Here is a 27,587-nt window from a genome sequence, read left to right as displayed (position 1 = left end):
TATATATATACACACACACACACACACACACATTTCTCTTTCCGCTTTGACAGCAACTAGAATGTACTGGCTTGTGCACGTCCCAGCACCACGTCTATCCTTCTTCTGCAGTGATGTATGCTGTTCATTGCTAAAGGACTTGTGCTGTCAATGAAAATACAAAATTGAAATCAGTTTGGATGTACACATATACTGTACACATCACCTGTTTCCTACGTACTTCACATTCTATAATTGTTTTTCCTAATTTCAAAATCAACGAAGACATGCCATTTGACAAGTGATTCTTAACCTGGTTTTGATCGAACCCTAGGGGTTCGGTGAATTGGTCTCAGGGGTTCAATGGAGTGTCTGCCATGGAGGTAAGACATACCCAACTCAACATGTCAATTAGTTATGACACGCCTGCTTGGCCATCACTGGCTGCAGATGATTACATGATATTGCTTGTCCAAGCAGTGCTGCGGGAAATTTAATTCTCTCAGTAGTCAATATGTGACTGTCGTGATAGTACATCGTAAAATTTTTAAAACTTATGTCTTGAAATTGTATTTACTTTTTTTCTGTAAAAAGTCATATTTTAGTTTTTCACTAATGAAGGGTTCGATGAATGTGCATATGAACTGGTTGGGTTTGGTACCTCTAACAAGGTTAAGAACCACTGCATTTGACTATAAATTTGTTGGCGTTCCTGATGAGACAACCGGAGACATCTTCTCAGACAATGAAGAAGGCATCAGTCTTTCTCATTAAGAGTCTGCAAGCAGCTGTGGATGCGCTCGACTGGATTCAGGTCTGAGGAAAGGGCAAGCTAATCAATAGTAGCAATGCCTTAATGTGGCTGCATCCACATCGATTTTTAACACGTTTTTGACTAATTTGTTTTCATTTGAAAGAACCTGCACATGATTGAAAAATATGATCTTGTGTTTACTTACTGCTGTTATTAGGCCACATTCTCCTGTGTCTTGTGAACGCTCTGAAGGGACCAAACGGGGGAAAGTCTGAAGATGGAAGGTCTGGGCTGTAAGGGGGGTGAGGGAGCCGATCCCATCCCAGCTCGTTGATGGTCTGCACCGTTTGGGCTGCTGTGTGAGGCCTTGCGTGATGATGCAAGATGACTTCTTCTTACTGATGACCCCTGCGTTTGTTCTTTGTTTGTTTCTTGACCTGCTTTAGTAGTTGGCACGAAGTCTGAAAGTGACGATGAAGTCAAAAGTGTTGTGAGCAATTGGCTGAGACATTAGCCCAAAGATTTTTACGCTGCGGGAATATGGAAGCTTGTGCATGGATGGGAAAGTGTGTGACAGTGCTGGGAGACAACGTTGAAAAAAAAATGTAAAATTGTATTTGCATTAGAAGTCCTTATACAGAAAAAAAATCACCTTATTTATTGAATGACCCTCGTATAATCGTACTCATGAAGGTAATCGATGGGATGGAGGGTTGTGGGGGGTTGATGTACAGTATATGCGCTATGCAGCCAGGTACCATAAATTGTATTTGCATTAGAAGTCCTTATACAGAAAATAAAAATCACCTTATTTATTGAATGACCCTCCTATAATCGTACTCATGAAGGTAATCGATCTGATGGAGGGTTGTGGGGGGGTTGATTTACAGTATATGCTCTATGCAGCCAGGTACCACGTGTACCAGTCAGCGGACCGGTGGTTGGGGACCACTACTCCACCTGAAGAAGGTCTTTGGGCTACACCAAAAGACCTCATGCTACCGACCAGAGACAAGGACACATACTGGACCTGTATGCAGAAAGCAAGCGAAAAATCACTCTGAGCAAATGTGAGGAGGGAAAATTGCATCAGAAACCACGTACAAGATTTCTTAATCTGGATTGTTTTGCAAATTCCTTCTCCTTTCAACCGGTGTCTGTCCCATTTGCACAATGGAAGGTGAAATTCATTCGCAAAAGTCATTGCTTCCTAAATGGATGGATTATTATCCCAGAAACTGGATTGATTTGCAGTTAAACTGTGATGATTTCTGGTATGTTTGTTTTATTATTTTTTATAGCTCTGTGTCTCGCACTAAAATGCAGAGGTGGGCTGCACTGGATACACTCTATGTATGATCCAGCCATCCATATTCTGATCCTCTTATCCTCACCAGGGTCGCAAGCGTGCTAGAGCCTATCCCAGCCGTCTTCGGGCAGTAGGCGGGGTACACTCTGAACCGGTTGCCAGCCAATCGAAACATTCGCGTTCACACTCACACCTCGGGACAATTTAGAGTGTTCCATTAACCTGCCATGCATGTTTTTGGAATGTGGGAGGAAACCAGAGTACCCCGAAAAAACCCACACAGGCACGGGAAAAACATGCAAACTCCAATCGAACCCTGCACCTCTACACCGAGAGGCCGGCGTGCTTATCTGCTGGCCACCGTGCCACTTTATGTAATATGTTTAAAAAAACTAAACAAAAAAAACCAAACAGCTGATCACTTTCAACTGTACATTTATTTCCAAAAGGCTGCATATATATTTTCAAATTGTACTATACAGAAAACATCCAAAATGTCCATAACTGTTGATCCAATACACCACAAAGCTGCCCAGGCATTACCAAACCTTGGACGTTCAGCACTAGAAAAGCTCTGTAGCCTATTCAACATGATAATTTAAATACGTTTAAACTAAGACCTTTAATTGTTTATCAGTGTGATTATTTTTCTCATCCGCGTCTGTAACATTCACCATTTACAGTCGTTAAACAAGGCACGAGAATAGTGATATGAAGCCAAAGGCCATGCGTGCAGCACAATAACGGCATGAGGACCGATTTAGGTCAAAGGAAATTATTTGTACAACTTCAAACTTTAGCTCCTGAAACCGGTTCGTGTTAGACGAAAGCATTATAAGTGGTGAAAACAAACGTACCGGTATACTGTATATGTGCATGTCTGACATCACATTTTGAAAAACAGAGACAGTGAGCATACAGTGTCTGAAATACAACCCAAATGAAAGTGAATGCTGATTAAACACAGGCAGGATGCTCTCAGTGCAACATAAGCTTTTCATTTTGGCAGTTTTTAATTGTGACAAATAAAATCGAGCATCCGTCACAGTTAGAGATGAACCAAAGAATTCACATCATTTACCTGCCGGTAAAAAGTGATGATCGTAATTTTTTTATTTTGGCTGGAAATGCATGTGGATGCAAATGACAATCTTGTACATTTATGTTGTTTTTTTCCGGTAAAGTCGTTCAGTCACAAGGCAATTTAGTCACACCATGATAAACCACTGACATACTCAACAATAATAATCTGTAATGTTCAAAGGAGCCAACAGAATGTCAATCAATACAATTTATGTGTTTAAATCGCATCTATGCACAGAATAAACTGAATGTGTTACACGTTGAAGGTCATTTTCTGACTATGGTTTGCAAATATTTGATAGATCGGATTTATATATATTTAAAAAAAACACTGATGTATCTTACAACAAACGACGTAATTGTTATAGCACCCCCAAAAAGAGTTGTAGCTCACTTCTTTGTCTATTGAGAGCAAAAACAAAAAAAAACCACTCTTACAAACAAAGAATTGCCTCAAAGGTTCACTTGTGTTAGACGTTGTTGTGGCTGCATCTTTGTGGATATCCATGACAATTTTCCAAGATGAATGATAGAATTCCAATTACCCCACAATAGTGCTTTCCTTTATCCGAATAAGCCTCTACTGGCTATTTCCCAGAGAGAGCTCTGTTTGACAAATCATAAGGCATACATCTGAATGGCCGCTCCAAAATTTTCAAGCGCATCACAATGAATTATGTAGCAAAGCTGTTTTGACACCCATTAACACAGACTGTAATTCCTGATTGCCTGAATGAATAACACTGATGGACCAGGTGTTATATGGGAGCGTGCAGCCCCTTCACGCAGCTCCATTCATCAGTGACTATGCTTGCACATGGTCACAAGGACTGTGATAGTTATATTCCTGACGTGTTGTTGCAAAGGGAATTTGATGTACGTATACCAAACACGTCGATTACAACACACCTCTGTTACTCCGTGGCAGCAACATTGCATTTATTTTCATCTAAGGCAGTAATCATGCAATTTAGACATATCCAAATTATTTTACCAGTCAGAAAGTAGATAATTTCATGTCTTGGAAAGATATAGGGCAAATCGGGGACAGTTGTAACACAGTTCAGTTGGAACACTTGCAATTGCTCCAATCAGGAACAAATCACCTTTTTCACCTTGCACTTGCTTAGTTTCGTCCATAATCTGCATGCGAGAACATAGCATGAGAAAGCAGAAACAGACAAAATTGTGAGAGAAAACGGAATTTTGAGCCTAAATAGTAGTGGTAAAACACAACTGGATGTGTGTGTGTGTGTGTGTGTGTGTGTGTGTGTGTGTGTGTGTGTGTGTGGGTCCATCCATCTATCCAAGCTAGCATTCATGCAACACACCAAATGAAACTAGAAAAACATTAGCCCATGCGAGTGAAACACTCGTTTCTCCTACACAATGGAACTTATGCAGAAAATATTTGTGAGGATTTTTTTTTTTGTTTGAAAAAGTAGTTTGGAGGCTCCAGAGCAGTTTTCAACTCAGAGGCATGACACTTAATTTGTAAGTACACGTGGACTGTCGACTGTAGATTTAATGACATCACCACAGCTCGTTTCTGACTTGTCAAACTCAGAGCGTTACAACTTTGTTTGAAACATTCCAGTCTACCCAAGAGCAGAAGATGAGTTCTGAAAAGGTGAAATGGGAAAAGACGCTTGCCCCGCAAAAAGTTGATTGCAGCTCGTGCAAAGTGACACCTTGTATTGTTCAATTTTATTCTCATCAAGATTCATATATTCATGCATTTTAAGTTGTATCTTCTGCAGAACCAAACCAATTTTGTTTCAATGTTTTTGAACAAAAAACTTTCAGTATCTTTCGTCATTATCATGGTCTTCATTTCATCATGTTACATTTCACCCCAAGGTATGTTACGACTGACCCAGACCCTGGGGCAAATTGTAACATTTCACTCCTTGTAATTGAGACTACATTATGCGTTTTGTGTTTGCTGTACCATTTTTTTAGTCGACACTTGAAGCTGCGTAGTTTGCAGAGCAGTTTGAACACCCTAGATCAGGGGTGTCAAACTCATTTCACATTGTGGGCCACATACGGACTCGGTCGATGTCAAGTGGGCCGGACCATTAACATTATACCATACTCTGCTATAAATAACCAAAATATCATGTCTTTCCTTTGTTTTGGTATAAAGAAGCATTGGCGCATTGATACCGTCTGCTGTGTTGGGTCTGTCTCAGTGCCAGATTGAGACTGCTGTTTTCTTCTCTGATCAAAACAATGTTGTCTTCTACTCTGATCAAAACTGTCTCCCCCCTAGCGGACAATCCATGAATTGCATTTTATTAAAAATATTCATTCTGTGTCTTGAATGCATTTTTTCACTTTTAAATTATCCTGCGGGCCAGATTGAACATCCTTGGGGGCCGGTTCCGGCCGCGGGCCGTATGTTTGACACCACTGCCCTAGATCAAAGCAGTTCAAAGTTAGAGACACAAAAGGTTACAATTGTCCCCAGTCTCATCTACTCATCATTTCTTGCTGTAGTCAGTCAGAGTTCATTGTGATCATAAACTTTTTTAAGTGAACTTAGTCTGTCAAATATAAAAATATGAAAAAAAAAATATCATAAAAAAGAGAAACTAACATTAGAACAACAAATAGTTTATTGTTTCGATTTTGGCTTTTGTATCATGCGAGTGAGTCACTGTTCTCAAAGTTTTGGTGGTGTCGAAATACATTGTGAACATATGTGACTTCCAGTTGCGGAAACATCCTGCCACCCCGTTTTACCGGGGTGGCAGGATGAATTTCATTTGGTGTGCTCATGTGAAGTCATCATGACAGCTCTTAATGGTGTAATTGGTTGATAAGCCACAGTCATGCACCCCCGACAGCTCTCGGGAATTAACTCCTATTTCTGACTGGAAAAAAAAAAAAAAAGGTTGTCAGATGTAAAAATGCGGTATGAAATCACTCTACCACTGGACAGTGACCATGTCAGGTCATCACACGCTGACCATGCTGCCTGCCGTAGGACAGATGATATATAAAGTAGGCCGATATTATTTTTTTTATCATTTCACATATAATATATTCAAAGTCTGAAAATAGAACTCGATCTTCAGGACAGTTGAAAGAGATGAATATGGTTCAGTACTTGGAATTCTCACAAATACAATATTACGCAATATGTTTCTTCTGCCAATAATATCCCCCAGGAGATGGTGGAGTTTTCCTTTGTTCTCATTGCCGATTCAGAAATCACTTGACACACACAATATCTTCCTCAGCCACCAATCCACTAGGATGGAATACAAACAAAGAAAACTCCATTGTCAACAAAAGGATAACATGACGAAGCTGATGAGCAGTCTGTCATTGGACAGGCTAATAGCAGAAAAAGTACAGTTGTCGTGGAAACCACAACAAGCCAAGCCTAACCTCTTCTCGTTCAGACAGATCATGGTTTCTACATCACCTCGCATCCCACCGACATCGTTTATCATCTGTACTCTGTGAGCTTGAGGTTCTGTCCTCCACCTGGAGATTGAGACACTGAGTCTTCAAGCCGTATGATTTGGAATCGTGCACGTTCATCTCAGACTGCACGACTGTATTTGATTCGAGTCAGTTGCCTCCTCATCCTGATCCTTGGGGGAACTTTTGGGGTGGATCTTGCCAATTTCTTCAAGGGCACTGGCAAGAGAGTCGAGGTCAGCCGTGTCCTGGTGGCGGGCCTCCCATAGGCACAGGATGATGGCCGAGGGACTCTGCTGCTTTGCAAAATAGCCAAGGTTTCTGTTGAGGTGCAGAAAAAAGGAAAATGAATAGAAAATAATCATAAACACGGGGGACATTAGCTATGGACAAGCATTTTGGCGAAACCTAGTCATTACATTCACTGAAATTGGAAATGGAAAAGAAATGGTCTCAGGTATTCTGCTCTAACAATATCTCATGCTTTTCCCATTGGGGGCAAATAATGTAGTTACATTACAAAGAGCTTACAGTACAGGATTGATTCCTTTGTTCAGACGCAACAGAATATGTGACGGTGGTAAATATTTCATCAAGCCATCCATTTTCTGATCCGCTTATCCTCACAAAGGTCGCGAGGCGTACTGGAGCCAATCCCACCTGTCTTCGGGCAGTAGGTGGGTGTCACCCTGAACTGGTTGCCAGCCAATCGCAGGGCGCACAGAGACAAACAACCATCCACGTGCACACTCACACCTAGGGACAACTTAGAGTGTTCCATTAACCTGCCATGCATGTTTTTGGAGTGTGGGAGGAAACCGGAGTATGCAGAGAAAACCCATGCAGGCACGGGGAGAACATATAAACTCCACAAAGGAAGGCCTCTGCACTGTGAGGTCGACGCGCTAACGAGTTAACCACCGGGGCACCACTATTTCAGTCATCACATTTATAATTATTATTCGTGGTAATAGTTGTTCGATGGAGAGTCATGGAAAAGTTACTGTAATGGTTTTCTGACATGTTTTTTTTAATGTTTTGCTTGCTCTGCAGTGACTTGGCAACGGGCGTGGTACTCCTCCTCTGCTCTCGGAACTGGCTGACGAGCCACACAAATCATTCTTCTCCTGTTCAGTGCTATGCTATGTACAGTGGTACCCAGAATAATAGTAGTGTGTTTGAAAAATAATAATTGGGTCAAGCTGAAAATCCGGATCATTTTTTTTTTTTTTTTTGTCCACTTTAGTACACGCATTGTGAAGACGGCACATTTTATTCCAAATCAAAACACAAGGGCATTGTGGGTTTGATTCATTAAGTTTACAAATATTAGAACTTGATTGACTCCAAGCAAAACACATTGAAGCTGAGTTCACCAAAAATGCAGTCAGACAACTCACCATTAGTTCAGCAATTCACAGGAAAGCAAAGCACTCTATTCACAACTTATGATCGCAGTAAGAAAAAAGGTTAATATTCTTTTCTCCATTTCTATCTGTGTATACTAATCTCCACTTTTTATGAAATCACATAGTTGTTCATATTTGCGTCTGTTTCTTCATTTGGAAAATATTGTGCAGTCGCCCGAATGCATTTGTGTGGATGGATATAAAGGCTATAAGAATCTTCACGAAATTTGAAAGACAAACCAAAGAAATCAAAACTTTCCAATTATTAAGAACACAGTGCAAGTGTTACGCCTGGGGAAGATGACCCTCCTTCGCCAGCTTTCCGCTTGGTCGTACTTTAACACATTGACACGTTCTTGAGCCTTTGCGAGCCAAACTGATGTTAATTTATTCTGGTTTACTTGACTGTTATGCCACCACCACCCTGGGAGGATTTTGTTTGCTGACATTACTCAGTCGTTAAAAAAACTTCTCTTGGTTTACTTTGTGACCCGATTCTGCCACTTTCTCGGGTCCTCAACACAACGGCTACTCTTCTCTGGCTGCTGTGTAGTGCAGATAGAAAGTATGTAGACAGATGACGTGTTTCTCTGCTCTGCCTGTCATGGCTAAATTATGTTGCGGGCAAAACTGATTGCATACCATATGCCCTCGTTTACATGGTGCAGGGATAACTGATATTCTGTCAATGAAACACAGATCACAGATCAAGGATACCAAATAGTAATGTCAAAAATCAGCATTTCTATGATGTATGTTATAAGGGTCCCAAATGAGTTTCAAAATAATAAAACACTTAAATGCTCAGTCAAAAAAACAACCACACCATGAGACACTGAGTAGTTTGACTCGCTGTTACCTTTGTGCACTTAACCTTATTTTGTGGTTTGTGGTGGTTTCAGATTGCCTTGGCGAATTTTTTATTGGGCTCTCTGATGGAGAGTTAATTGATGTCGTTAATGTCAACTTATCTTTGCAGCTTTCTGCTAAGCTCTTGTGTGGTTGAATAGTAAAAAAAAAAAAAAAAAAGGCCTTGTGCAAATCCTTAGTTGGTGTTCAGCAGCATGGTTGTTTTATTTCTTGCAGAGGAAGCATTGTTTTATTCGGTGAATATTAATGCTTTTTCTTTGATCTAAAACGTCCATCTCAATCTTTGATGCTGCACCTTTTTAACAGCTAGCTGGCTGTGCTGACTGAATTTGAAGCAATTTAGTGTACTGTACCCAAGGACATAGTGCTTTTCAAAAATTTTGAGAGAACCCACATTGCAGCAGGGAAAGGATGCAAACTCCACAGAGAAATGTTTAAAATCCAGATTCAAGGCCATTCCTTTCGTAGAGACGGGCAAATATTGTGGAACACCTTCCATCCATTCATAAATCATTTGGCACTTGCTAATGAACAGACTTTTCGTTCCAGTCGCTTTCACAGGGATAAAAAAACACAAACGTATCTCAGCAGAAAAGGGGAGACGTTGTTCAGTGCCTTGGCTCAGGGAAAGAATCACCATTTCTGTAGCAAATGACTCATAATATCCACAACCCGCAGCTCTTGGACCTGTGACCCTCCTGTCCCCAAAACACGTCCTTACAAATGATGGCTTTTAAAAAAATCATTTGCGATTGAATTCCTCAGGTGTTCGCTCTCCAAACACATTATTTCCCAACCTGTACTGGGCCAAGGGCATTCATTTTATATTACAAAAAGCTACCGTACACCACCAAACCAAAATGTAACAAAGTATGAATACTGCCATCTGATGGCCGTGGCTGAATACTGATTCTGTTGAAGATTTCTCGCGTTCTGATTCAAGCTTTTCTTTGCCAGAAATCGTCAAAAGGTAATTTCTGTGTGTCTTGACTGTATAAGGAATGTGCTCCTAAACCATTTTCATATGAAAGTGCCTTGCAGCTTTTGAGATGCTGAGATCAGGGCGAGGTGGGTTTCCAAATTATAAATTTCAGGGCACCTTGTTCAGCTTGACATTGAATGGCTTTTTATGGCTGTGGCTCCATAGGTGTCATCGATATGCCGCAAATGAAATTTGGGGGTGACGAGACTCAGTGATGGTCATGTGTGATGAATGAGAATCCGTCTGAGTTCTTCATACAGGCTGCTGAACAAATCCACCACAGGTGAAAATGTTAGAAATTCTTTAAAAATGTGTCTTGCGGACACGATACAACCATTTTGTCTGAATCATAACTCGAGTGATATGTATTACTGTGCCACATTTGAGGGAACATTTTGGCTCTTTGACTTTCAAAAGAACACCAAGCATCTGTGACTGGCTGTCAGGTGAAAGCGCTGCATGGACATAACTTCATTTCGAAGGTCAATAAAGTTGATGTCCAGTCCAGGGTGTCCTCCACCTCTGGTCTAATGTCAGCTGTTGAAGACAAGCAGCACTAAAAATGGATCAATGGTGTAATTTCTCTGTTGTCTGTGCTTCTGCAGAATCACTTCTCGTCTGCAAATTCTCACTTTTTTATTCTCTGTGATGTACATGTTTTAGATGATTTCGTCAGCGGTCTCATCTTTTTTTTCTCCCACTTCATCAATTAATTCCCTCATCAGCAAAAATACATATTTTTTCTTTTAAAATCATCTCTGTGACTCTCCCAGAATATAAATACACAGGTGTGCATTTGGGGTGGCCCGGATATCCATTGGTTAGTGCGTCGACCTCACAGTGCAGAGGTACCGGGTTCAATTCCAGCTACGGCCTCCCTGTGTGGAGTTTGCATGTTCTCCCCAGGCCTTCATGGGTTTTCTCTGGGTACTCCGGTTTCCTCCCACATTCCAAAAACATGCATGATATGCTGATTGAACACTCAAAATTGTCCCTAGGTGTGAGTATGAGTGTGGATCGTTTTTCATTTCTGTGTGCCCTGCGATTGGCTGGTAACCGGTTCAGGGTGTCCCCTGCCTACTGCCCAAAGACAGCTGGGATAGGCTCCAGCACCCCCCGCGACCCTTGTGAGGATAAGCGGATCGGAAAATGAATGGATGGATGGAAGGTACGCATTTGCATAATGTTTGCTCTTCAAACGCTGCAAGTTGCATGATTACAACGGGATTTTCATTCCCTCATTTCCAAAAGGATTAAACACGTTGATCATTCCATGCAAACAAACCTTCACGCATAGATAAATCCAACTCAAACAATTTGAAAATATATAAACTTTTATTTAAAGTATAAGTTGTTGATTAAGCCCTCTATTCACTATCAGATTTTTCAGAGTAATTAAGTCTATCAAATTTAATGGATATAATAAACAGCAACAAAACAAACACATTTAACAACATGCATATCCCCCAACACCTTAAATATCTGTTGGCAAACATTAGCACTAAATCAAAATGTGAAGTGGCTCTGTATTCATTTAAACACAAATGATATGCTCCTTTTGAGCAGGCATTACAAAGTGGTTTGCACAGGAAACCTTCATGAGAAATAAAAAAATAAAAAATCAAGGAAATGAGGAATAAGGGGAGGAGGACAAACGCTGCATTGCTTCGATTTCAGAGTGGTCGCCCAAACTCAGGAGCCTGTTGCCATGCCAATGAATTTGTCATGTCAAGATAATCCAGTGGAGGTCAGTGTTTCACTGCAGCTCATTAAAACTCTCCAAAGAGAATGCAAGTCAACTTAAAAAGGTTGCAGCATTTGGTCTGATCAAGTGAGATCCTAAGCCACTACCCAGCGCGGAGAAAAAAATTCTTATCGAGATAATTTGGAGGCCCAAAGGACTCGCTCATGAACCGCTGAGCGGGAGATTAGAGCCACCACAATTTAAGAACTCTGCAAAAAAATAAAAAAATAATTGAGGAGCCAAGTGACCCGAACAATCGGTGTTCTCTCCATGTGTTACGCGCGTACACACGTGCACGAGCCTACCAGAGCATTCTGTAGTTTTCCGTTACACGTGCTTGACATTTCATCAGGCACACACTGGTCTTACTCAAATTTGAGGTTGTCCTTGCTTGATATTGTAATTGGAGTTTGTAGTGATGTACAACCACACTGAATTATACAGAAAAAACGTCAAGAAAGAACTAATCTCATTTCATTTACATCAAAACTGGATTTTATTATGATGGTGAAATAAGGTTTGATACAGAGTTGATCAGTCCTCATCTTAGGTGGTATCGAGCGGAGATTGTATTAGTTTATGATTTTCCATGAGACCAATGTGATACCACTGTATAACTACTTTTGCACCCCACTAGAGTTTATTTTATTTGGTTTTGACTTCAGTTAGTTTTAATTCATTTACATTTAATATATTTTTTCAAAATGGCTTCGTTTTAGTTTAGTCTTGATTTGTTTCACAATTTTTATTATTATTCTCCTCATAATTATGATTTAATTAACTGTATATTTAAAAATATGGGGTATTTGTCAAGTGCAAGATTAAAAAAAAAAGTGTAAAAATGGAAATTAAAATACAATGCTCAAATGTCTGTTTGACCTTGTCTCTTCTGTCCGCACATACAGTAATAGCTAAATAAATACATTAAAAAAAAAAATTCTGAAAGTTCATGTATGATATTAAGTGAAAAAAAAATGGAGGTCATTTTTGTTGCAATCATTATTAGCTTCAATTAATTTTACAAACGTGATCTGCAATTTCAGTTAGTTTTCCGTTTTAAAAAGCATTTTCATTTTTATTTTAACGTGAACAAAAATGTGATTTGAATTTTAGTTGTAGTATGAAAAACAACTTTCATACCCGTGCTCTGTGCGAGTCATCTAATCACTCGGTATGGGACAAAATGTCCATCCAGTGTCGGTGTCATGGGCCTCGTCAAGCGATAGGTTAAGTGTAAAATTAAGGGACAAGATTGAATTGGTTTAAATCCTGGGACAAATTCCTAATTCGAACTCTAGAGGGTGACAGAGTGAACCAAAAGGGTAAGTCAAACGCCAGTTCTGCAAATTCTAGTTTACAAGTTTTCATTTGAAGTACATAACAAAGTCAATGCCTGGTGAAAAGCCTTACAAACGTCTTACGAAAATTAGTAAATGATAAAGAGCGAACCAAAATTGAGAGGAGATTTAAGGAAACAATGTATTCTTTTCCTTTTTGTCTTTCTTTCTATCTTTCCATTCATAATGAGATGACATTATAGAGAAAACAAAGAGATATTAATCGAATACTTAGAATGCTTTTGAAACCGCTTTGAGTGAAGAAAACATAACCTGTGATTATTACTTTCTCTCCAGTAATGTCATATGATGTGCAACAGAAGTTAACATATAATGCCTATTGTCTACAGGAGGGAAGCGTAAGTAATATGTATATGTATATTCCTGATATTCAAGCTAAATTATGCTACATATAGACTGTCTATGATTGGGAAGCTGAGCCAACACCCAGGAAGAGTTGTCCCTGCTTGACCTGCTCGGACACCAACTGTCTCAAACCGGTCACAACCTTGCTTGAATCACAAAATCTTTGTGACTTATGGAAAAATTGACTCATGTGCCTTCGGGGACATTGCGAAACCAGAGGAAGAAACTTCCCCATTTTGACATCAGCGCAACCGGGCGCGGGGATTTTCCATCGTTTGTTCTCCTTTTTCTCCCTTTTTGAATTTCTCTAAAAAATTTTCTCTCTTCCGCGATTCTGGCGAGTTTCCCCTTTTACATTCCTTACTCAATCTGGATGAACCAAGATGAACGCTGTATTGGATTTCTACGGGGATTTTATCCGATTCAGTGTATTTTTCTGCAATGTGGAGGTCTATTTTTGTGGATTTATGTAATGAGCCCTTACAAGAATGAGCGCAAGCAAAGTCGTCACAAATAGGTAAGGATGCGTGAACCACAAGATAAATAGCATTTTCCCATAATGCAGAATACAAATACAAAAATAACTGATAAAGATAGGATCGTCGATTAAGACCATATTACGACTTTGAATTAGGCGAGGTGAACCTCCGGAGCGTTTCGAGACCTGATCAATCTGAGAAAGGCTGACCGATGATACACAAAGCATTTTTAACAGCATTTACTCAATTATTTTATTATTATATCAATTTTCTTATCATCGCACCTCACAATGTGGTGACTTTAACATTGACTTATTAAACCCAAATGAACACAAAAAAAAACAACTGACTTTATAAATACTATGTACAGCAACAGTCTTTTGCCAGTAATCCTGAAACCTAGTAGAATAAGAGTTGACACGGCCACATTAATAGATAACATATTTCTAAATAAGATTGATCATAAAATGGAAAGTGGACTTCTCATTACTGATATAAGTGACCATCTACCTGTCTTTGCAGTTTTTCATAATTATTTTGATAGAAAAACAAAGTCAACAACTCACATATCAGAAATAAGACTAAGAACCCAACGCTCCATCGATGCTTTTAAGCAAGACCAAGAAAAACAAAACTGGACCGAGGTCTACTCAAACGAAGACCCAAATACAGCGTTTGATGCATTTCAGTCTACCATAATCTCCTTATATGATGAACATTTTCCATTCACTTAAAGTCTCCAAAAAGCACAAAGACCCAAGTAAGCCATGGATAACGAAAGGCATAGAAAACGCATGTAAAAAGAAAAACAATTTGTAGAAATTGTTTATAAAATTGAGAACTAAAGAGGCAGAAAAAAATATAAGACCTATAAAAATAAATTAGTAACTATTATAAGAACTAGTAAGAGAGACCATTATCATGCACTGTTAGAGCAGAATAAAAGCAACACACAAAAAATATGGAAAAAACTTCATCAAGTAATCAGAAATAGTCCTAAAAAAGTGGATTATCCAGAGTATTTTATCAAAGGCAAAAATACTATTATTGAAAAAACTGCAGAAATAGCAATTGAATTTAATGAGTACTTTGTCAATATCGGCAGTAACCAAGCAAAACAAATTCCTGATCCAACAAACTTGTTTGAAATAAATAGATACGTGGAAAAAAACTCTTCCACGATGTTCCTTACTGCTGCAAAACAAGAAGAAGTATCAAATATTGTAAGAACTTTTAAAAATAAAAAGTCAACTGATTGCTTTAATATTGATATGACAATAATAAAACAGATTATAGAATTTGTAGTGCGACCTTTCACGGACATATGCAACCTGTCATTCAAAGTGGGTATCTTTCCATCAAAAATGAAAATTGCTAAAGTTATTCCAATTCATAAAAGTGGAGAAAGACATTTGTTTACAAATTATAGACCAATATCACTACTACCACAATTCTCAAAAATATTAGAAAAAACTATTCTCGAGCAGACTTGATAGCTTTATACAAAAACATGCGCTGTTCAGTGAAAATCAATATGGCTTCATGGAAAAATGGACCACCTCAATGGCAGTTATGGAGTTTGTGGAAGCAATAGCCATTAATATGGACAACAAATAATTTACTGTTGGGATTTTCCTCGATCTAAAAAAAGCTTTTGACACAATAGATCATAGTATGTTATTGAATAAATTAGAGAGATATGGCATGAGAGGTGTAGCTTATAAATGGATAAAAAGTTATTTAGATAACAGATATCAGTACGTGCAGCTCAACAATAAAAAAAACGAATCAACTGAAAATCACTCATGGAGTTCCTCAGGGGTCTGTGCTTGGTCCAAAACTATTCATCTTATATATAAATGATATCTGCAAGGTCTCAAAACAATTTAAATGTGTCCTATTTGCTGATGATACAACTTTCTACTGTTCTGGAATAAATCTGAAACAGCTCCTGACAACCGTAGAAAATGAATTAAATTAAAAAACTGGTTCAACAGGAATAAATTGTCACTTGAAAAAATCTAAGTTAATTGTTTTTGGCACAAGACCAATCAAACACCAAGCTAAAATTATGGTAAACTCAATTGAGATAGAAAGAGCGTATGAAACCAAGTTTCTCGGATTAGTAATAGACTCAAAACTATGTTGGAAGCCACATATCGATAACGTAAAAAGAAAAATTGCCAAAACCATAGGGATCCTCTACAAAACCAAGGAAGTGCTAAATAAGGGATCTTTGTACACATTATACTCTTCATTATTATTACCATATATGACCTACTGTGTGGAAATATGGGGAAATGCCTGCAAAACAAACACACTCCCTATTTTAAAACTACAAAAAAAAGCAATTCGAATTATTAATAAATCGAAATATACGGAACCCACAAATCCATTATTTATCAAATTAAACACGATGAAATTTTATGACCTGGTTGACTTTAAAATCGCCCAATTAATGTACAAAGCACACAATAACCTGCTCTGCCAAAACATTCTGAAGTTTTTCGAAATTCGAGAAAGCTGCTATGATTTAAGAGGTACCACCCTATACAAAAAAATCCTAAACAAGAACAAACATCAAGCAAAGAAGTGTATCTGTCATAGGTGTTAATGTGTGGAATAATTTCGAAACGGACCTGAAAATGAGTAAATCGCCTGCTGAGTTTAAAAACAAATTTAAAAAAATAGTACAAACAACCTACATCAATCAGAGTTAAGGTGATAAATTCTAAACATTAATTAAATATCATAATAAATCAGAATTAAGTTGATAAATAGAGAAAGGTACTGCAATATCCATCATAAATACAAGAGAAAATTGACACAAGAGTGCTAAAAATATCACGGTTAAGGGTAAAAGCATTAGCCTTTATGGAGACTTCTTCCTTCTTTCTTTCTTTCTTTTCTGATTGATATAAAAATGATCTATTTATATATAAATACATAACTTGGGGTAGGACTAGATACGTTTTTTTTTTTACTTCTTCCTACTCCTTTGAACATAATAATTGTGTTGTACGATGACTGATTTCTCTTTCCTTTTTACTGTTTTACTTACCTTACTTTCTGTCAATTTATTACTGTATATGTTTTTATGTTCAATAAACAAACAAACAAAACAAAACAACAAAACAAACAAAAACAATACATCTATCCTCTATTTCTCATTGTTCTCCTTATCATCTATCCTTTAACTATTTCCTAAAAATACCTTGCTTTATTGTCGTAGGATGATCGGGAAAAATAGAATCAACATAAATCTATCTTCTATCCTGATTAAGATGTTCGTGATTACTGCTGTGAATTCCCAGCGACTGGCTGGTTTACATCATGTAAGAATGAATCTTAAAACATTGATTGTAAACGTATCCTTGTCCTCTCTATGATCTTAACGCATCACCATCACACCCTCCATCAAAGTGTGAACGGCCGAGACTCGGTTGGATTACCGTCGGGTCTCTAGGAATTCTATCTAAATGAAGAATGATAATCTAAATGTGTTTAACTCCGGCTTAGGATAGGAAAAACCTAAAACAAAACAAAACCGAGTGACCATAACAACGGTGATTAAACCGTAACCTAGGTGAGATACCAAATGCAACAGCGTACATAAATATGAGAGGGAGCTGCCGTAAAAACGAAGCGTTCGTTTTGTAGCTCTCCGATTCTGTATCGGTTACTCATCGGGGTTAGAGATGAAACGAATGGAAACCGGGTTGGCTTCGTAAAACCAAAGGCAGTGAGAACCTCGGCGTGTCTCTCTCAGCTTTGGCTCGCCATGTGGGGAGCGCCTCGGCGCTCGTTCGTCCCCTCTCGTGTGGCGCGGCCGCCGCGTTGCCTCACGGTCGGGTGTCGCGCGGGGGTGGGGTGGTCGTACGAGAGTCCACAAAGTGGGGGTTGCTTCCTGGCCCGTTATCGGGAGAGCTGACGCGGGATGTCAAATCTTCCCGGTTCACTTCCCGTCGCTGACACCAGTCATCCATTTCCTATACTGCCTGTCGTCTTTAGGATTGCACATGGATTATCCCAGCTGACTTTTCAGTGACAACCCGGACTGGTCGCGAGGCACAGCAGGAAAAATACCAGTCATTCCAACAAATACTGTCACTGTCCAACATACAAGAACAGTAGGAGTGGTCGCGCGCTTCATGAGTCTACGAGTTCATGTGATGGGAAAATATCTGTATTCTCTCTGTGTTATATTTCAACAATCAATGAAAACACATTCTGCTATTGCAGGCAGGCAGAGTGCAGATCAAATGCAAGAGAGGCAGGTGGCTCACCGATCTAAGTGGAGTTTGTGGGCTAAGAGTTGCCAGTCCTTGCCCTTGGCATTGGCAGTGTCAAAGGTGGCGCAAATCCTCTGGCGGATGGATAAGGGGATTTTGAAAGCCTTGGGCCCCGTCTGAGAGGTGATGGTGCAGTCTGTCTGCATGAAAACTGGAACCAATTCCTTTTCAGTCTGGCGGGGGAAAAAGAAGTGGGAGATGACATGCTTTAATCCGTTAGTAAGTCAGATGTGGGGGGTTTATTTTTCAAAAGTCACAGCACAACATGACACCAACATGTCTGATGTGATGAAATTGTTTGTACACACGAAAGACATAATGTAACTATGAATTCCCGCCTCTTTGTATTTTCCCCTATATGGAAGACACCATTGTCAAAACGATCTCATTCGGTACACATTGTCTCACACAAACAAAAACATCCAAATAATTGCTTGTTAGCTAATAGCTATCATATCATACGTCACGCAGCCGTCAAATTACAAAATAGTTTTGCTGACATTTACTCAGAAACAGCTTTACTTATGTTTTGTTGAGGAAAGAAATGAGTTATCTCACAAATGTGTTTTACGTGTTTAGGAGTAATAAATGTTCGGATCTCTCATTGCATGTGAGATGAATGTAATGGTATGTTTGATCCAAAGTAGAATGTATTGCATATTTGGAATGCATAGAAGAGCCTTGAATGGAAACTTTTGGCAAAGTGGCCAAACGGGTGAAGGCTGAAAGGAAGGAGATGACTTTGCAGTTTTCCCCAACTAACAGGAAATGTACAAATCACATTAATTGCCCGAGGGGGTGTGACTTTGCTGCAAAGAGTATAAACCAATCATGCCACAAAAAGCAGAAAACATTACCTTTTGGAATGATCAAACGAGGAGAGGCAGCTTTTTTACAAATGTTCTGACTGCCCTTTTTTTTTTTTGTAACTTTCTACAAAAGGGTTTAAAAGCATGCGTTTGGAGCATTTGGGGCTTTTTTTTCTTGGAGGTCCGTGAGCTTTTTTCTCAGATGGAGCAAATGGTTCAGTTGCTTTGACAGATGACATTTCATTCCTTTTTGCTTTCTGTGTGAGATTCAAGGTAGGTAGGAGCAATTTTGTTATCTATTAGGCTTACATATTCAAAAATTCAATGCTAAAAACAGGCTAGGAGAAAAACTGCGTCATAGAAGGGAGAACCTATTCCTCCTCTGCCCAAAACGATTTTAGTAAATTTAGATTGTCGTTGACTACGGGGAACTGATCACCCGGCTGTCCACCCAAAAAGTGGCATTTTTTTTTAAAGGTATTTTTGCACTTTCGAATTGGCACATCGTGAATTGTAATCCTTTTCATCTGGACTTTTGTTGGTATAGTTAACCTCTTTGAGGGATTCGAGGGAGGGATTGAAGTGAGTAGAACTATTTTAATCCCCAAAAGTGATTATCAAATTGCCATTTTATTTTCCTGTTATTCTCTTGTACCTGCTCTTACTTATTTTCAACAATTTTATGTATTCCTGCCATGCTATTAAAGATTTCATTATGTATTTTACTCTATTTTTGTCATTCTTACCACCTGGACTCTTTCGTGAATGAACAGCGATTCCCATTTCACGGACTTGCCATAGAGCAGCCTCGATTGTTACTTTGGCTCCGGAAAAGATAAAACAAGTCCAAGCGGTCCTAACAAGAAGAGCTAAACTTATCAAGATCTGAATAAGTGCAACAAATCATTTAGAGAAAGAGCTACTGTGAAAAGCTCTACTTATTTAACCCTTTCATGCACCAATAACGATAACCCGTAACGTGATAACATGATAAGCTGTCCACTGTATTAACCGCTGTCCCTGGAAGGGTTAAATGGAGAGTCGGTTGGGAATGTTCTATTCCCTCGGTAAGCGAGACTTGCCAATATGCAGACATTCCCGTTTTACTGGGTAAACAGCCCACAACCACCTACATTTTAAAAAATATAGATGCATGGGTGTTATTTTCAAATATGAAATATTTTAATTGGTATTACTGTATTCCAATTCAATAACTTGTGTGTCTCTACATTATATGACATCGTTGCTTGGTGAAGATGTAAGATTTTTTTTCCGAAGTAAACCTTATCTATGTAGACATAGTACATTTTTATCAAAACAATCCAAACAGAGTAAATTGTACATTTGGAAGAGAGCAGATTTTAGTCAAAATATTTTTACTGTGTATGACATAATTTATGCATCTATGTGGGTGGAACATCGAAGTTTAATGATCATTTTCAGACTCTATGAAACTTAAAGTCCCCGTAAAGTGAAAGTAAATCGATCTTGTAAGTCTGACACACCACAGAAAAGAGTGTGGTTAACATCCCTGCCAAAATTCAATGATTTGAATGAAAAAAAAAAAAAATCAAGTGCCAAGTAAAATTGGTCGATAAATTTTTACGGAGTCACTTTTTTTTTTTCAAAATAAGATAAGATAAGATAAGAAAACCTTGATTAGTCTCGCAGTGGAGAAATTCCCAATTCACAGCAGCAAAGTTATGAATGGAAGAAGTAGAAGAACAAAATATAGGAGCTGCTGGAAAGGCAGCCACTCACGCGGCGCCATCTTGAAGTCAAAATAACAAAAATAACACAACACAACACATAGGACACAGACAGTCGTGCAATCTTCACCACTTTCCTGCATACACTTTGTTGTCTGAAGCAGTTATAGATGAAAGAGGAGAGGATCAAAGTGTCCTTTTACCAGTGGATCAGAGACGTCATGCTGAAAATGTGCACGTCTGCTACAAGCTAAGTCGCATTGGCGCTCTGCGCTAACGCTCCTTTCTTCTCATCGTCGGCTCCTCAAGCCTTGCATCCATCCAGCCGCAGACCGTTCAACAGCACTGATCTCTCCGCTGAACAAAGCGGGGATGTGAAAATGCTGCCCATTACAGGCGCAAGACACAAGCGCCCCCGGAGCTGTCCAGCAACGACAGTCAAATGGCGCCGACATTCCTCCCAATCAAAAACAGTGCTGGCATACCCATGCTGCCGAGAAGGCAAAACCACCAAGCACCGAGTCTCCTCCTTGATGAATGTCGTGGCCAAAAAATGCTGAAAACAGTCCACATCAGGTCCACATGACGTAACAACAAACACAAAGTGACAAAACAAACAGAAAAACAACAAAAAAAGCAAGGCTCATGAGAGCACTTGCAGATGGCTGCCTACTCGGGCGCCATCTTGGACTTCAATCAAAAAAATTGAGATGTATTTAAACGTTTTGGAGAACAACTGTTAGCCGGGCTACTGAAACGGGGGTAAATCTTCAGAATGGATCAAGAGCTCTTCACTTGGAGTACACGAGGCTCGAATCAAGGTCAAATGTGTGTCACTTATGTTCCCATCAAATAAAAGTTGATTTTAATGGTTTGGCGTCCAATTAATAAACTACTTGATGTGAATTTTACTCTCTTCGCAAGTGTAAATTTGACTCTTTTTAGACTGGAACCACCTATAGTCTTTTAGAGTAAATTGTATTTGATGAAATTTATTATGTAGCATACTCATATCTATTCAAATATTTTTGTCCATCAGATCCACTGTCTTTTGTTATTTTGTTGATGCACTCACATATAATTGCCAAGATATAGGGATATTTTTTAGGTGATGTGAGGAAGAATGTTTGCTATTTTGAACAGGCATCACAGCTCGCCTTGATTGTGTTTGTGACAGACTTTTTATAATTAACATATAACTCAGCTCTACCACCGCCGTGGATGGAAAAAAATAAAACATACTTTGCTTGGTTGTCACACCTGACGAGAAACTCAAATCTACTCGGGATGATGAAAGCTTCGTCGTGTTGAAGGCCTCGGGGCAAGACAAGCATGGAAGTGACTGAGTGTGAAAAAGCACTCGTGAGCAGACGAGTATCACTCTCCTCTGCCTAAACAGCCGCTTGTCAAGGTGCTCTTGAATAAGGATTTCAAACTCCGAGCTGCTCCAGTGGAGCTGCTCAGCCGCTGACAGACGACGGTTGCTGCTCTGAGAAGCTCCCAGGTGTTCATGCATGTGAATGTGAAAGTAGTTATTTTCTGGACAAAGTGTCTTTCTGAATAAAGATTAGTAAAGGCATGGAATGTGCTAGACTGCTGTTATGGATTTACTGTACAATTTTGGGGGTGGGAGGGGGGGTGGGGGAGACATACTGGTGTCCTCACTCAATTACTACACAACGCACGCTCAGGAGAGCTCGTCCTGCTGACAGTGGACACACTGCAGGAAGGTTACACAAAGGTCGAGCAAGAAAGTACACCGTCCCTTCCGTCTCCCACCCGCAGATAAAGTGGCTCACCTTGCCAACAGCTGTGTAAACCTGCAGAATCTGTTCATGGCCTTTGACCTGCCGCACGCTGATTTTGCAGGAGAGCTGGGTGGCGGCTGGGCTGTATCTCTCCAGGGAGAAGGCACAGTGCAGAGGCTGCTGGTTGCTGCACCACACTTGGGGGAAGGAGAATTCCTGCCAGGAACATATAATGACAGAGTAAACCACAGCGGTACGTGAAAAAACATGACTCATCTTCCCGGAAATCTACATCTTATTATGTGACCTGTCAGTTCTTCTCAGAGGAGATTGGAAAAACAGTGTTGACCTGCGTTTCCTTGCTGAAGACCCGACCCTCGTGATTTTGATCTTGACTGCAAGGCATAGCGCAAAGCAGCAGGTATTATTCGGGGAGAAGTAGGGGGAAGGTGTGGAGTACAGGCGAAAAAAAGCTCGGATGCTCTTCAGCACTAAAAGCTGACTTGACGTATGCCACAAAGCTCGGCTATTATTCTACACCTGCTCCACCAAAGCGAGGCGTGCCTGCTGTCCCGAGGCACTCATAAATAAAGCTGTTGGGAAGGCGGACGACTTTGAAGCACACAGCTTTCGGCCCGCATTCACTGTATTTATTTTTTTGAGGAGTCAGGATGCAGCTCAGCAGCTCTGCAAATTTCTTCCACAGGTAAAAAAAAAAAAAAAAGCAATAAATAAAACAGTGGTGGTTGACTTCCGCAGTCTGTGCTACTTATTAGATGCCGCATGTTCCTGATCCTGAAAAAAATAAGATGTGTATGAGCAAGATTGATATTGGAGAGGGAGTTCTCAACTACGTGTTTGCTGGCAAGTGAAAATCACAGCAGGTTTTGGAAAGACGTACAAATGAATCTCCCTCAAACTCTGCATGTCTTTGTACAGGATGCGCTAGCATTGGCATTGCAGCAAGCAATGTCCTGAGGGCAGCGGCCTTGAACAATCATCAACATTTTCAAAAACTCATTTGCCGTACCGTATTTTCCACACTAAAAGGCGCACTGGATTATGAGGCGCACCTTCAATGAATGGCCTATTTTGTAATTTTTTTCATAAATTGGACATTATGAGACGCAATCTACAATGCATCCACTAGATGGAGCTACGCTCAAGGAAATGTGAACAACACTACACTGCACTACACCCTGATTTATGTAATGACGATCAGAGGGTTAATCAAGCAGCGACACAGTTTACTTAACCAACAGCAAGTTATAACATTGACTCGTTAACGTTGAACTCTCTTGCCGCTGCTCTACTTCCGTGTTCAACTGCGAAACCGATCGCCTTAAGTTTGAACTCGGCGTTGTAAGCAAGTCTCAAGCAAGGAGCCATTTTGGGGGTCGAAAAATTACCGTAATGACCATACACAAGGCGCATCGGATTTTAAGGCCCTGTGAGCTTTTAAGAAAATGGAAGGCTTTTAGGTGCACCTTTAACTGCGGAAAATATGGTATTTGTTTGGGTCAGCTGTTTACAAACTCAACTAAGGTTGAGACAGCAGTCAGATACAATTTTGCATACAAAAGTGTTTTAAATCTCGTCTGGAGTGGCAGCAACTAACCCAGTCAGCTAATATTTTGTTTTTGTGCCACTGTATTTTTACTTGGATAGCATAAAAAATGCACAAATCAATGTAATATTGCCCTCAAATTTAAGAGGTGGGTGCCTTGCTCAAGGGCACCTCAGTGGTAGTCAGGAAACATCGTAGTCACTCTCCACCGACCAGCTGCACAGGTGTCAGAATGATCATTCGTTTGTTGTTTAAACAGCTTGTTGATGCTGTCAAGTCTTTATCCTGTACAGTTTTGTTCCCTTTCATTCCTTCCATTGTTTGCTTTTGATGGCACCGACTTTGATTACGCTCAGGGAAAGACAGCAGGAACTCGCATCTGCTGTTCATTGCTGACAAAAAGATGAGTCTGAGGGAAAATGTGCATAAAAGACAGTCGGATCAGACCTCTGCAGTGAAGGCGGTTATCTGAGGCATATTTTGATCACTCATCACATTTTTTAACGATATATTTTGCAAAGTAAAACTCGCAAATTGGTATTGCCGCCACTCGACAAAACAATGCTGTCTACTGTTCATAGAAGATGTTTAACCAGATATTTTTAATGCAAAAAATATTGCTACTATTTTATGGAGTATCTATTAAATAACACATTTTCCAGCATACTGCTGAGCAAAAAACGGAAAGATTGTTTATTATCATTGTTTCTTGATTCATACGTTTAATTGTCATACTTGATTTTCTTAACAGAAATACATGACTTAACAGGCACATTTTGATAAAATTATTTTAATTATATAATAATATAATTTTGGACTTCTCTCAGAAGACAAGTGAGCTGCCTGAAATTTGAGATGAAAACCATGACCAGTAAAAAACGTTAAACCATTGAGAGATCAGGAAAATGGAAGTTTTGGGGAAAAAAAATGTAACATTATTTTAGGCTTATCATCATCATCATTATTATAATAATAATTATTATTATTATTGTTATTATTGTCTTTTTAAGACAGATGGTCACAATTACTTTGTTGAGCACTGTCTGTACACAGATTGAAGGAAGCAACTTCCTGGCCATAACAAACGTACAGTGCACTACAACACAAATAGAGCAGGAACCTTTTTACAATGTTATGACCTGTACTTAAGTTCTCATTCCATCATATTGAAAAATATCCGTATAAATAAGTGAGAGAAATAAATGCAAAATAAAGAAAAGAAAAGAAAAATCAAGTCATTTTTGTGATGTGTTTTCACAGACCCTCTTCCTTCTGTGTATTTATTATTTATTTTGGCGAGTCCACTTCCGGGCACTTTCTTTTTTCGCTTGCTCTTAATAATCAGGTTTTTGGATTTCGGCTATTGGGAGGGTGTTCCCACACCTGCCGTTGATCAGCAATCACTTCCTGTGTATAAAACCTCTGCTGATCTGCAAGCGGGTGCCAGATGATTCACGTGTTATGAGTGCTATTTCGGCCACGCTTGCCATTTTGAACCTTGGTGCAAAATGATTGTCTTTAAACGAGTGCTGCTGTGCCTTGCTTCATCTCTAATCAGTTCTCCAACACGAAGCCCGAACCTCACCTTCAAGTTTGCGAGTCACCATCGAGTCCAGAGCTGGATCATCAGACTCTCACTTTAATTAAACACTCCCTTTATTAACCTCTGCCAACTGTCTCCCATTCACTTTTGGGTCCACTGCTGCCTTTACTTTAGTTATGCAGAACAGTTTTCACACGACTTGAGGAATTAATCTGAAAGGAGCATCGTAGACGCGGTCTACCAGTAATTCCCAACTGCTGTGCCCTGAGTAAATTACCACTGAGAAAAGATGTAGCTCAGTGTGTGGTTCATTTTATTCTTATGCTTTTGATACAACCATTTGTTGTTGAAGGCTGAATCTTTCATCATGCTTTTATATTTGGAAAAAGGACATTTGAGATGTATATTTTGGCCAACCTTTGAAAGGCATTTTGTCATACATCTGATTAAGAAGCGAGTGCTTCTTTCTTTTTGGCCCCCTCGAGCATCGACAAACAACTGTGGCATCATTCATCATTTAAGCTGTCCATCCCTGTTCCAGAGGATTCTCGATTTGGGCTCCAGTCCTCTGGAGTGACCGGACTAGCCCGCAGAAATTAGTGATGACATCGGTAGATTTTATTGTTTTTCCCCAATCTCCACTTAAGTCTTATTTCTGCACTCTTGCATTTGGTTCAACCATAGTGAGTCTCATGTCCTGCCTCACCCAAACAGAAATGTATCTTAGACCGTTTACTGTCGGTTCTCATCCGTTTTTTTTTTTTCCCCCAAAATCTAAAATGTGTCTGTGCACTGAAGATTGGGAAATAATACAGTATAGAATTTGTTATAGCGTATATAGCATATCATGCTGTTTGCACTTTTATGAATATTAATCAGGCATTTTTGGGGAGAAGAGCGTGTCAATTCCATTGAGCATTACCTGACAGGTGGTAAAGGGTTTGATGCTCCACAAGAACTGGGGGACATCGTGGATAGACACCTGCAGGCTGAAGGTGTTTGCTCGAAAAGGCAACATCTTTGGCTCCTCGAGGAGCTGACCCCCTCTGCTCTTCTCTGCTGCCACCACTCCCTGGGTGGCAATGGGGAAGGGAAGAGCAAAAGAAAGAAATGTGTGTTAAAAAAGAAAGTATCAGCGAGTAAGATGACGGCAACAGAAAATAGGAAACAAAGCATTTTGCATAGCAGTACAGATACTTGTTGCTAACTCTTTTGTTGCTCAATTCCACTTACAGTATTGCCTTAAAATGTGTTGGTGACGAGCGACTGACTTGGTCTCCACATTAACGAATCCTCCAACTTGTGGCTCCTTTCCACGACTCATCACAGCGGAATGATGCTTGCATTCGATGGTGTTGAAACATTTTTGCGCGTTTGTCAATGGCACGCGTCTGTCTCCCAAATTGAATTTGTGATGATGACAGAGTACGTCTGCTGTTGCCTGCAGGTGATTATTTATCATCGTTGAGTGTCCCAGTGGGATGGTTTCATGTCTGGCCTGTCTCTCCTCGAGCATTTCAATGATTGCAAACACAAGTGTAACTGATGTAAGGTCATTCTGATTGAGAGCCTGCACATGAACATGGTGGCACATCCAGGAAGAGTGTATTTGTTTTGAAGAATGTGCTAGAGGCAAATTACATATTGTCATTTCACTGGGCATGGAAACAGACAAGAAAAGTGTTAACAAAGCAAACATGGGGCGTCTCATTTGCTACCTATCTGCATTTGTGAATGCTCATTGTATTACTGATTTCCTGTGTTTTTCACTGGAAAGCATCCTGTAAACTTTGACAGGTGATTACCCTACTGAAACAGATCTGAAATTGTCAAAATTTCACGAGTGAAATTAAGGGCTTTAGTTTCTTTGATGGCACACGTGTGCACAGGCGTTAAAAACGTTTCATTTCGGTGCAAGCCTAATTTACCATGTTTGGGAGTTGCGCCATGCTGGGTGTTTAGATGGATTCGAGGGTGTTTTCTTTGACACGCCCCTGGCGCATCTGACAATATGGTGACAGACCAGCTACCGTATTTTCTGCACGATAAGGTGCTTTGATTACAAGGATTACCTTTAATGAATGGCCTATTTTAAAACTGTTTTCATATGTAGGGCGCATAGTATTTATAAGGCGCATAGAATGGTCGACTGGTTACCACGTCCATATATAT

The 27,587-nt window shown here is 39.7% G+C and overlaps 1 protein-coding gene and 1 long non-coding RNA gene across 3 annotated transcripts in view; one reads left to right on the top strand and one right to left on the bottom strand.

Moving 5' to 3' along the window:
• Window positions 1–5,618: 5,618 nt before the first annotated feature.
• The window catches only part of unc5db (unc-5 netrin receptor Db), a 253,730-nt gene continuing 231,761 nt past the window's right edge, over window positions 5,619–27,587 (bottom strand). For both annotated transcript variants that reach the window (XM_019885253.1, XM_019885254.1), the window contains 4 exons: window positions 26,338–26,487; window positions 22,357–22,521; window positions 18,034–18,212; window positions 5,619–6,881 (listed from right to left, as the gene is read on the bottom strand). In XM_019885253.1, coding sequence (XP_019740812.1) covers window positions 6,677–6,881; window positions 18,034–18,212; window positions 22,357–22,521; window positions 26,338–26,487 — 699 coding nt within the window. In that variant the 3' untranslated portion in view covers window positions 5,619–6,676. The remainder of the gene's footprint in view (window positions 6,882–18,033; window positions 18,213–22,356; window positions 22,522–26,337; window positions 26,488–27,587) is intronic.
• LOC109525028 (uncharacterized) overlaps window positions 18,221–27,587 on the top strand; it is a 22,612-nt gene continuing 13,245 nt past the window's right edge. Inside the window, exon 1 of the long non-coding RNA XR_002170067.1 lies at window positions 18,221–19,121. This is a non-coding gene — a long non-coding RNA (uncharacterized LOC109525028). The remainder of the gene's footprint in view (window positions 19,122–27,587) is intronic.

The sequence above is a fragment of the Hippocampus comes genome, unplaced genomic scaffold (assembly GCF_001891065.2).
Source record: "Hippocampus comes isolate QL1 unplaced genomic scaffold, H_comes_QL1_v1.1 scaffold45, whole genome shotgun sequence".
NCBI classification, from domain to species: domain Eukaryota; kingdom Metazoa; phylum Chordata; class Actinopteri; order Syngnathiformes; family Syngnathidae; genus Hippocampus; species Hippocampus comes.
The sequence above is the reverse complement of the archived record's forward strand: the minus strand, read 5'-3'. Positions and strand labels throughout refer to the sequence as shown.